Source organism: Zingiber officinale, chromosome 6B, assembly GCF_018446385.1.
Source record: "Zingiber officinale cultivar Zhangliang chromosome 6B, Zo_v1.1, whole genome shotgun sequence".
Taxonomy (NCBI): domain Eukaryota; kingdom Viridiplantae; phylum Streptophyta; class Magnoliopsida; order Zingiberales; family Zingiberaceae; genus Zingiber; species Zingiber officinale.
Genome location: NC_055996.1, coordinates 89,339,798 through 89,351,859, shown reverse-complemented (window position 1 = coordinate 89,351,859; position 12,062 = coordinate 89,339,798). Strand labels below are relative to the sequence as shown.

The window sequence follows — 12,062 nt, the reverse complement described above, 5'->3', positions numbered from 1 at the left end:
GACAACACAACGGTTGCGATGAGCACCACCTCAACAGATTTGGTGGATCTTCCCAGAACCCCCGGTGGGGGATGCAGTAGAGAGAGGTCTCCTCCCGCACGACAGTCTCAACCAATGATCTCCCCACAGCTTTCCTCCCTCGAGCATCAGTATTGATGAGTGGGCCGAGGAGGGAGCGTAGCTAGGTCCCATGGAGGAGTGTTCCCTGCTCCCTTGGTCCGCTCTGCCATGGGATGCATAGATTAAGGGCAACAATAAAAACAGAACGTCCTTGTTTCAACGACAGGATTTTTTAAAAATAGGGGAGACATCTTACTTACTGGTCATAGTAAGTAGACCCTACCCCGGGCTGGGTCTAGTCCGGACCCGGGTTGGGTCTGGCCCGGACTCGGTCCGGTCTTGTAACTGGATTAACAAGTTGATTGTCTGTTGATCCGGTTCGTCGGGTCGAATCTGAACCGGAACCAGTCCGGCAAGTTGTCAGGCCGGTTCCGGTTCAGTTATTGTAAAACCAGTGAACCGCCGGTTATAACCGGCGGTTCAGCCCGTCGGTTCCGCCGCAAGAAAAAAAAAATTGTAACGGCTTGAACCGTCGGTTAACCGGCGGTTCATAGCCGTTGGGGGAGTTTTTGGATATTTTTTTCAACGGTTATGATCATTTGATCGTTTTTTTGATCAATGGTTATGATTTAGTGTCCGTTACTATCAAAACTCTATAAATAGAGAGCTCATTTTATCATTTTCACACACATCTTCTCTCCTCTTACTTTTAATCTCAATTTCGTATTCTCTACACGCTTTCGTTTCCAATTTTCAATTACAATAGAAGGAGGCCGCGGAGGTGTATCATCTCGAGCTCGGAAGGGAAAGCAAATAATTAATCCGCGGGAGGAGGACCCCAACATTCAATCCACCGATGATGAGATCGAGCATCTTCGGAATCCGATACTCGAAACACAAGGAAGTACTAATGCAATCACTTCTAAGGTTCGAGAACTTCCTCCTCTAAAATCTTCTATTTTCACTAAACATTTTGAGAATGTCACTCTTCCGTCGGGAGAAATATATGCAAAATGTAAGCACTATAATGATTCCTACAAATTCCAAGCCGGTGGTGGCTATGGGTCGTTGAAACGACATGTAAAAACGAAGCACTCGACGAAATATAGACTCGACTGTTCTCAAACACAATATCAAGATTTTCTTCAACTAGCGGTAGTACCGATTTTGGTTTATTTTTATATTCGGATAATAAATTAAGAGAATCATTAGCTAAAATTGTTTCCGTAGAACATCTTTCTTTTAGTTTTGGATCTAAATGCACATTTGAAGATTTTTGTAAATAATCTCTTAATCTATGTGCTAAACGTGTTCCTAGGACTACACTTACTCGTACAATTAAAAAATTAGTAAAACAAGGAAAAAAGAATTTAATTGATAAATTTAGTAAATTAGATAATAAAGTTTCTTTATGTTCCGATATTTGGAGTGATCATTGACAAACACATTCGTATATGAGTGTGACTTGCCATTGGATCGATAACTCTTGGAACCTCTAAAAAAAATTGTTAACTTATAGAGATTTTGATGAATCACATAATGTTCATAACATCGCACAATTATTATGTTTAATTTTAGAAGAATATGACTTAACTCATAAAATATTTTCAATATCATTAGATAATGCTAGTTCTACCGCTTGTATAGATGATCTAAAATTTGTTTGTCAACCTATTATTGACGGTTTATTTTTTTCATATTCGTTGTATATGTCATGTTTTAAATTTATGTGTTCAAGATGATTTAAAAATTTTAGAAAGTTATATTAAACCAATTAGAATTGTAATTTTTTATTTATGGTTTCATCCATCTATAATAAAACAATGGGGTAGATTTTGTAAAATTAATGGAATGAGACCTAAAAAATTTCCACAAGATGTACAACACGTTTGAATTCAACATACCAATTATTACAAGATTCATTTCAATATAAAGAATTATTATGTTAATTTTTTACACAAAATACTAATATTAATATATATTTATTTTCACAACAATGGAATATTTGTAGTAGTATTTGTGAAATTTTAAAAGTATTTAATAATGCAACCGAACAACTTTTCGGTATTTCTTACCCCACTGCTCAATTAGTTTTAAAAATTTTTCTAATATAGTATTAGTTTTAAATGAATATATTAATAATGAATCTTTATCTCCTTGCATCTTAGCTATGAAAATTAAATGAGACAAATATTTTTATTTAATTCATGAAATTTATTTAATTACATTCGCTTTAAATCTTAGATTTAAATTAGAAGTTTTATAAGAAATGTTAACTTTATATTATGACGCTTTAATTCCAATTAAAGATTCTTCTTCCCTTGATCTAGTTAATATTATATATAATGTTAGAATTTATTTATATTATGCAAAATATGGAACACAAATTAATATTTTTGAAATACAACAAATTACTAGTAGTAATTTAAAACTTACAAAAGCACAACTCTTATTAAAAGAACGAACAAAACGTCTACGAGGATTCTCAAGTTCCATACAAGAACTTGAGAATTATTTTACGACTTCTTTTGATTTTAATGAAGCAGATAGCGAAAATTTCGATATCTTAAAGTGGTGGTCACAGAAGGCTCAAAGCTTTCCCGTTCTTTCCGTGATCACCAAAGAAATATTAGCTTGTCTAGTGTCAATTGTTGCTATGGAGCAAACGTTCAGTGTCGGCGGTAACATATTAGATGAACGACGATCAACTTTATCTCCCGACTCTTTGGAAGGTCAAGCATTACTCGGCGATTGGACCAGAGCGGAGAAAAGAATCCAAGGAATGTATCTTTCAGATGACGAAGTTGAAGATTTTGATACTGAAGGAATAAATACAACAGGAACAGGAAATGGAAGTGAGTGAAAATGTAAAAGGATAAAAATGTAAAAGAACTATGTGAGCTTTGATTCCCCTAAAGGGATACACAGACAACTTAAATAAGTTCCTCTTTTTTCCAATAAATTGTATTTTCTAATTTGTAATGTTTAATTTTTTAACATAATAATCTTGAACCGTGGCGAAGCGTGACAAACCATGACCGAACCGTGAACCGTAACTGTCTTGAGCGGTTAAGGTTAAGGGTCGACCTGTCTGGAACCGTCGAACTGGCGGTTCTAAACTATCGAACCGTCCGTTCTGAACCGTCGAACCGTCGATTCTGAACCGTCGATTCTGAACCGTCGATTCTGAACCGTCGAACCGTCGAACCGTCGATTTCGAACCGTGGTCAGGTCTAGTAGTAAGTACCACGAGCTGGCCGTAGCTGGTGCTAGACTTTCTTCATTAAGGCCACGAGATAAAACATGGTTGTTCATCACTGGAAGTCCCGTTTGGTATTCTGATCCTTGTTTAGATAATGCCCGATGTTGATTTATTATTAAAGAGTGTCTCCTCTTTCCTTATAAAATGACACAAGTATCCTACATTATAAAATAACAACTTATTATTATTATTATTATTTTTCCTATTTTTCCATTTAAATCAGCGCAGTGCAACTGTTATAAACTCATAACTACTACAAAGTTGTAGCATTTATGGTATAATAGTTATGACAACTAAACAGTCTCATTCTACTGTATGTAAAAATTAAGACTAAATTTATTTGGAGATTAATTAAAAGAATTTAGACAATAATTTTTGAGCTTAAAACATAATTGTTAAGGGTTCCATCCCATTACAAGTTGTAAATATCTTAAATAACTTCGATTTAATATCTTGTGTCTCCCGTAGTTCAATTCAAGTTAAAAGTTTTATGATACATTGCGTAAAGGAGGGGCCCGATAAGGTCAGAAGGTCAATAGTCAAGGGGACGTGATAGTCAACAGTTAAAAGAAGGAGGGAGTTAGGTCGTCTCATGTCATCAACCGCATAATTCCTGGTCGGTTAGATTCAGGGCAGGGCCCCAGTTTTAAAACATAAGATGGAGCTTGGACTAGTTCATGACCTGCCCCTGATTGATCGGACTTCCCCAGCTCAGGCTGTGTAGATGGGTCTAGTACTTTTACTAAGACAACTCTCGACCGACTCTTCAGCGATCAAGGAGTGAAAGATGAGTCTCTCGCCATAGTCTCAGATAAAACTCAGTCGGTTCGCCACAACTCATCCTCCTCATCAAGGCTTGAGTCTGGTGGCACATTTGATCGGTCATCCCGAATTGTTTGTAGCTGAATCACGGCGGGACGGAAAATACTAAATGATAATAATATTAGGAAATCGTAATCTCCTGTCAGAGAATAATTGTCATATGCCAGAGAATTTTCTAGTGGTCTACTATTACCTGCGAATGGAACCTTCCTTCCATTAATAAGAGGCCACCGTACATCCTCTTTCACCCGACAGACTCTGACACCTGACATTCTCTGACAACAGGCATGCTCTGAAGGTATGCAACATCATATAAAAAGAGAGGTTCTCTTCCTTAGCCAGGTACGAACACATATGCACTTGTCTTCAACAATTTTTTTTCCATCGTACACTGTTCTTCCGGGGAAAAAGGACTTGACTTGAGTGTCGGAGGGCCTGTGCCGGGGACTTTTTCCCTGGTTTCTGGTCTCTAACACTCCGGATGCTTATCTGAGTGTGTGCAGAGTTCATGTATCACAATCCTCATACTATAAACCTTGGAGTTCCACGTGAGGGTTAGCTTTTGGGACATGCGTACTTAGGGTGCGTCAAAGTTGCCTCTCCGTCAACACCAATGTCATCTCCGCCGGCCTTCGTCTGACTCAGATTCCGGACAGGATCATTATAGTTTCTCAAATGTTTAGATTTAGCATTCATGTTGTAGTAGCTACAAACTTTAATAAATCATCACTTTTGATTCAGAGTGAACCACGAGACGCACAATATATCAAATGAAAACTTGTTCAGGAGCCTTCAATTGATATATTGTGTGTTTCATAGTTCAATTCGAGTTAAAATTTATAGTCTCTCAAAATTTATCCAGTATATATGTAGTAGTTACAAAATAGTAGTTGTTACAACTCAAAGTTATAACTTTAAAAGATCATAACTTTTTATTCGAGTTAAATCATAGAACGCATAATATATTAAACTGAATATCTCTGAACGAGGTTCGACTTGATATATTATATGTCTCGTGGTTGATCTCGAATAAAAAATGATGACATCTTAAAGTTTAAGATTTAAATTTCACGCAACTACATTAGTTACCAATCAAAACTTGTGCAAATGTCTTTAATTTATTATGGGGCATAACCCATAGCAATTAGATTTCAAACTCTAAAAATATATTTTTAATTAATTTTGGAGGCTCCTAATAATTTTAATTTTACTTTTTCCTTTTTTTTTTTTTTATATTGACAACATAGTTTTAATAGTTACGATACCATAAATACGGAAAAAATAAAATAAATAATAATAAAAATAAACTGTTAATTTTTTATAGAGAACAATTATATTATTTTAAAAAAATGAGATACTTTGTTAATAATAAATCTAGAGGACTGATCCTATGTGATTATTCATCCGTGTCATGCATCGTGCATGACACGTGCATGAAGCATCTGGAATTAATTCGAACGCCTAAGCTTTAATTTATCATAATTTTTTTACTTTTTAAAAATCTTAAATTCATTAAAATTTTCCGTCCTAAATATTATATCCCAAATTCAAAAAAAAAAAAAAACATCCTAAACTACTGTATCTTAAACACTAAATCATCCTAAATACAAAATTTTAAAAAAATTAAAAATAAATTACGCCTAAATACTATATACTATACATCTATTTTTTTTTTAAATTTTAATTTTCATTAACTAAAATATTTTAATCCAACTCCTAAATTAAATCTAATTGATTTATCTTGCGAGTAAAAAATGAAATCTATATACTGAGGAGCTGGAATTGATCGTGCTAAAAGGGGAAAAAAAAAAAACTGAGACGCCGGAAATATCCTCACGCCCACACATTCTACTAAAACTACCGTATTACTGCGGTTAAAAGCTAGTTGCCTGGACCACATTCACTGCTTCAGACCCAAATGGGTACATTAGTCCTTTAGTGTGGCTTTTCACCGTGCGAATGCCTGGCAGTTACAGTAGGTTCGAGCAGGCAATTTACCCTATCTCCATGTCGTGTGTCTGTAAAGACATTGTCTTATTTTGACTTTGGACAAAGCAACTGCACGAGGGGTCACGTGGTCTTCAGCCCGCCCTCGTCCGTCTCTCTCTAATAATTGCAGGCAGAGACCGATCACCCATTCAAATACTAATATTCCTATTATTCTAAAGCTATTTACACATTTCGTTGTCAAAAACAGTGGCAATTTCAGAGATTGAATTGCTAGGAAGGTTGGATCCAGATAGATGTCTGAAAAAAATGATTGATGCTTGCTTATTCAGACTCGCTTTTGACTGTTACTTGTTGGATGATTTGCATAGCCATTAGTACATAAATATAATCAGCAAACTCACGTCTTCGTTAGCAATCTTTGATGATTGGTTCTTCATACACACGAAGAATGTTTCTTTGCCATGATTTCGTAGCAGGACTCAGTTTGAAGTTTGAAGGCTGTCATACGCATGCACATCCGCTGCAGCACCTGTTTGGCTAAGTTTCTAACCTGAGCTGGTAAAAAGGTGAAAGTGAAGTGGGAATAATGCCCACAGTGGAAAAAAGTCGAAAGACAGAATTGGACTTGTGAGCTGTGTGACCAGATTAATAATAGCATTTCCGTTGATGCTTTCGAGAGAAGCCGGCCGTTTTCGGCTAAACCTCGGTCTCCGTCGCCGGCTCTGCCTCTGTCTCCAACCCCAAGATTCCTTCCATCCTCGGAGAATACGCAGGCATGCTTTACAGGCACTGTTCTCGGTGTACAGTTTAGGAAAAAGAAAATGCTTAGATTTTCTCTGAGATTTGGTGGGCTTGAATTCATTATGGAACATATATAGTCTGTTCTAACATTTGTTTAAAGCGAGGTTCAGTTAATGGTGGAAGGCCGCTTCCGCGACTCCCTAGGCGCTTGCCTTTGTAATAAAGGCGGGCATCTATCTTCTTCTGCCTTCTTGTCCTCTCCTCTACTCTCCTCTCCTCTCCTCTCATTATTATAATTTACAGCCAAAGCAGCTACGAGTGTCAGGTAGAAGTATCTACCTTCGCATCCTTCTATCCTTTCCATCTTCCCCCGTCCCATTCCATGTATATCTGTCTGCCTGCTCCTCCCCATCTTAACTCCATGTGAGACAGTTCTTTGCAGAGTGAGATAGGTTTGCTTTCCGAGAAAGAGGAAACAGATCTATCCCAGGCCTCTTCTGAAGAGACAGATCGGCCTCTTCTTCATGCTTCCAGCGGACAAGCTCAAGAGAAATCCTTCCTAAACCCACTTCATCGTAGCGTTCCAAAAAGCAGGAGCCATATAAAAGGCCGACCTTCAAAGAGCGAGCTTCCTCCTCACTCTTTGTGTGTCTCCATCTCCATGGATGCCTATCTATGGGGAAACCGGCAGCAGTCAGAGCATCAGCCTTGTGCAGGGCACACAAAGCTCCAGCACTTGGATCAGCAGCAGTCACATGCCTCTGCTCTCGCTCTGCTTGCGCCTGAGCCCAACAGCAGCCTCAATAAGGGTACTACTCCCCTCTTCTTATTGCTCTTCAGATGCTTGGCAGCTGCTTCATCTGACTCAACTGCTCTTCAGACGTAGGTTATTTCACTCTGGCGCAGTGGCAGGAGCTCGAGTTGCAAGCTTTGATCTACAAGTACATGTTAGCTGGGGCTTCTGTTCCTATGGAGCTTATTCTGCCCATCAAAAGGAGCCTTCTCGGTGCATCTCCCTACTTCCACTACCCTGAGTTCTATCACCATCTCCAGCCATCCTGTAACTGCTCTGTCTTTCTCATATTCTACCTCTGTAACCCTGACATTGTTTAACATCCATCTAGTCGATTGCATTTGGATTTCGTCGTGATGTTTCCTTTTGCAAATGCATTCCCTTTCAGTGTCGGCCTTGCAAACGGGCTACTGGGGGAAATGCACCATGGATCCTGAGCCAGGAAGATGCAGGCGGACAGATGGGAAGAAGTGGAGATGCTCAAGAGAAGTTGTGGTAGGTCAAAAGTATTGCGAGCGTCATGTTCACCGTGGCCGAAACCGTTCAAGAAAGCATGTGGAAGCCCCCACACCATATTATTCCAAGAGTAGTTCCAAAAGTGGCCTTTGCTCGCCTTCACCATTGTTGGCTCAGGAGAACCATTTCGACCTTCCTAGATCGTTGGCCACACTAAATACACAATCTCTGGACCAGAGGTAACATCCGAAAACTTTTGCTAGAAATTTGAATGATCATTTGGAGGTTTTGGTACTTTGAATGCAACTTCCAAGACACTACTTCAGGACGACTGTTGAAAAGAATCTTCAAAGCAATTGCCTGAACTTCTACCTCAAGAATCTTCAAGACGACAAAGCCGAAGGCTATGTGCTCCAGAGTTTCTTGGACGAGTGGCCAAAATCCCAACGAGAGAACACCGACAGCATCGACTACACCGTCCATCCTGCTTCGACCACCCACCTCTCTATTTCAGCTCCTGGGAATCAATTATCAGATTTCTCTCTGAAACTTTCCACTGGAAATCCTGAGAGGTCTGGTCAAGATAACAAAAATGGCTGCGAAACACAGCTGTTGGTCAGCTATGGACAGGCATCTATGGGTGGCCCGCTAGCGGAGGCACTCCGTTCGTCAGCCTCGACTCACTCGCCGACTAGTGTTTTGCACAATTCGAACGGATCTATATCCGAAATCAGCAGCATTAGCCCATGAGAACTGTCTCTCAGTCGCATTCATTTGCTAGATCTATGGCTATACATTTCATGATTTGGTAACTCGTCTTAGCTTGTTTCCATATCTGTCAAGTTTTTCTGGTTTGCATGCATCTTTAGATTTGGTTTTCCGCGTTGTTTCAGTCTGGAGGATGATTATCTGGAATTTCTTATGTGATTTTTCTGTGTCTGGACTAAAGGGTAGTGATTTTTCTGTGTTATCATGGTTTGTTTTGAGACAGTAGATTGTGTTATTGTTTCACTTTAAGTTTCGGTATTATTTAAATCATGTACCAAATATTTCAATCAAAATTATTTCTAGAATAACTCGATAAAATGGTATAAACTCATTATAAGGTTTAGTATAATAATATGCACTAATCAATACACTCTTATTGTTCGGACAATATTAAATTTTTATATAGTATAAGTCCAGTCAATTTTATCCGAAATTAACTGAATTTAGAGAATTTTAAATACTTTTAAATTCGTAGTTTAAATTAAGAATAATGAATTTTTAAATTGGTATAATAAAATTTAAAAATGTAGTTTTAATTTAATTCATTATTTGTAATTTACACTATCAAATTAGATCTGGTAACATAAATTAATTGAGGATGTTTTCATGAATTTAATTTTTCAATCAATCTTGTTGCTAGTTAGAAATTTCTATCTTTCAATTATAATGCATATATAATTAATATATACATATGATTTTATCAAAATATCTATGCATATATATTATGGTAAAAAGATGAATACACCCCTGTCAATCCGTCTCAGGGTCAACACGGAGGAGCATGCATGGATATATTCTAACTGTTCCGATTCTAATCATTTAATATTACCTTTAATTTTAATTTGGAATGATTTTAAATTTTTGCGTTAAAATTATTGTCACATATTTTAATCTTAAAAATAACTTCTTATAAAAAAAAATTAGAATAAGGGATCATTTTCCGAAATTTAGGATGAAACTGACTAATATACCTGTAGATAAAGAGGAGAGTATTTGAAAAGTGATTTGGGTATTATAAAAATGGTATACTTCGAGTAAAATGTCTTAAAATTTGCGAAAGTTACCATTTGGATAAGGAATTAATTTCAGAAGTAAGAGGATACAAGTTTTTAGAAAACAGAAAAAAAATACAAAAGTGAAAGAGTAGCACAAATTTGCGCTAGAACAGATTAAACACGATCAAATGGAAAGGAACAAAAAACAAAAAAAAAAAAAAGCTTTCTGTTGCTCCCTCAGCCTCTGCTTCCTGTCCCGGCTACAAGATTAAGCCGCTCGAGAAATTCTAATGGCGTCGAGGTTTGCTCCTCCGTCCTGCTAATCATGGCGCTGGTCAGGTTCTCGTGCGAAAACCCATACATCCGCAGCACCTGGTTATCTGCAAAATTGAAAGCTCTCTCCATGCTGTTGAAGCACCTCTCCACCGGGTAGTCTCCCTGGCTTCCGCAAGGCTTGCAGCCCACAAAATGCGTCACGAACGGCCATCTTCCATTCCCCGAGCCGGTGTGATGCTTCTCCATCATCTCTTCGTACCTGTCCACCAAACCGACCCAGTATCCGTGCAATCGGTAGGAGTTCTCGATGTACACCTTCCCGCCCCATCTTTCCTGTTGCCGGAGCAACAGGTATATGAGAGCTGACTGGTCGTCGGCCTCGAACGCTGGGCGGTCCTTTAGATTCGCCGTCAGCATCTTTCCGGCCTCGTCGCGAATGCGGCCTTTTGGCCCCATGGGGGCCCACGCATCCAGCAGTTCCAGACTCCACTGGCAATTGCGCAGCAAGAAGCTGCCGGTGCTAAGTCCGATCCAGGAACGCTCCTTGAAAATTAGGTCGGGTTGGCCGGGGACGACGAGATTGTGGGCGGCGTAGCGGCGGAGAGGGATTTCGAAGGCCATGTCGGTGAAGAGGGCGTCGCTGTCCATCCACCAGAACCATTCCACCTCCGGGTGGGACAGCATCAACCGCCGAATCAATGGGAGCTTGGCCCAATCCCCGGCGAACTCGCGGTCGAGGTGCGCCGTGTTGTAGACGATCTCGATCCCGTGGAGGCGGCAATAGTCGATCTTGTTCTTGGTCCCTTTCAGAAGGTAGTGGTCGCACATGGGGTTTTCGCAGGGATTGGGCGTCGATCCAGTGACGAGGAGGATCCGCGGCTTTCCGTCGGGGCGCCAGCTCGGGAACCCCGGGTTCTGGTCCAGCCACCTCCGCCGCTGGTCGTCCCAGTCCGAGATCTTGGGTCCTAGGGTGAACTTGGACGCGAAGGCGGAGAGGGCCGCGACGGCATCGGCGGCGGAGGTGTAGTTCAGGGGGGCGAAGGAGAAGTCAACTCCGACATTGGAGTCGTCCTCATCATCGGGTTCGTGGTTGGAGCGTATCTCACGGAGGACTCGATCAATGTCCTCGACGACCTTATGGTCCTCATCGACGTCTCCAGAGACACCTCCGACGGCGCCGAGGAGGTTGCCAAAGTCAACAGTACCGCGGAGGACGAGGACGGTGATCACTCCGCATAAGACGGTGATCTTGAGGTTGTTCAAGGTCTTGCGGATATGGCGACGACGCGGGAGGCGGGAGCGGTCCTTCATCGCCGACGGAGGGGCAACCGATGAAAGATCTACGGCCTTGTTTCGATCTCGCCGGAAAGCCGCCTAACGGGTTGATAGAGACTTATTTCCCGCGTTCCATCAAAGACACCAAACAGGAAAGTATCGCGCAAACCGCATCGTCCCGAAGGCCCAGCGGCTTCATTTCTTATACGCCGCTGTCGCTTACCGAACAGTTCATCCTGCTTGTTTTTTTAATACGATGGACTCTCGAAAGTGTCAAGTAGTGCTTGGCATCAAATAGAGGACTACTCCCATAAGACGTGGAGAGGAGGCCGTTTGTTTGTTCTACCGAGCTTCGTCCTTTCACAATTCATGTTTATAATTTTGTACGTTGACATGGGAAACAATAAAGCCTCCACGTGTACTATTAAGTCTAAATGTTTTTATCTATATGACTGGTAAAGTCATCTAAAATAGATGGAATTAAAAAAAAATATTCGACTGATCAGAAAGACCGGCTGGCTGCCCATGTGAAAGACCGAGTATTCGATCGGTTGAGCTTGCTGCCAAGTTAGTTGTCTAAATACCCGGTCAATCGAGATGAGAGTCACTTAGATAACAGTGGATAAAATATAAATGTCCACGAACTTTACTGACCAGGAAAGGA

The 12,062-nt window shown here is 40.1% G+C and overlaps 2 protein-coding genes across 2 annotated transcripts; one reads left to right on the top strand and one right to left on the bottom strand.

Moving 5' to 3' along the window:
• The first annotated feature begins 5,817 nt into the window (after positions 1-5,817).
• Positions 5,818-9,054, top strand: LOC121993039 (growth-regulating factor 3-like). Its single transcript, XM_042547706.1, has 4 exons — positions 5,818-7,644; positions 7,716-7,895; positions 8,017-8,323; positions 8,411-9,054. Exons 1-4 carry the CDS (start codon positions 7,497-7,499, stop codon positions 8,832-8,834), a joined length of 1,059 nt encoding a protein of 352 aa, XP_042403640.1. The 5' UTR covers positions 5,818-7,496; the 3' UTR covers positions 8,835-9,054.
• Positions 9,055-9,966: 912 nt separating this feature from the next.
• On the bottom strand, positions 9,967-11,595 carry LOC121990407 (probable glycosyltransferase 2). The gene has a single exon (XM_042544541.1). The coding sequence runs from the start codon at positions 11,432-11,434 to the stop codon at positions 10,085-10,087; it is 1,350 nt and encodes a 449-aa protein (XP_042400475.1). The 5' UTR covers positions 11,435-11,595; the 3' UTR covers positions 9,967-10,084.
• Between the last annotated feature and the right edge of the window lie 467 nt (positions 11,596-12,062).

Coding starts and splice junctions, on each gene's coding strand:
- LOC121993039 (XM_042547706.1), top strand. CDS start 7,497: ATGGATGCCTATCTATGGGGAAACCGGCAGCAGTCAGAGCATCAGCCT. Junction 7,896..8,016: donor TCACCATCTCCAGCCATCCT/GTAACTGCTCTG, acceptor ATTCCCTTTCAG/TGTCGGCCTTGCAAACGGGC. Junction 8,324..8,410: donor ACACAATCTCTGGACCAGAG/GTAACATCCGAA, acceptor ACACTACTTCAG/GACGACTGTTGAAAAGAATC.
- LOC121990407 (XM_042544541.1), bottom strand. CDS start 11,434: ATGAAGGACCGCTCCCGCCTCCCGCGTCGTCGCCATATCCGCAAGACC.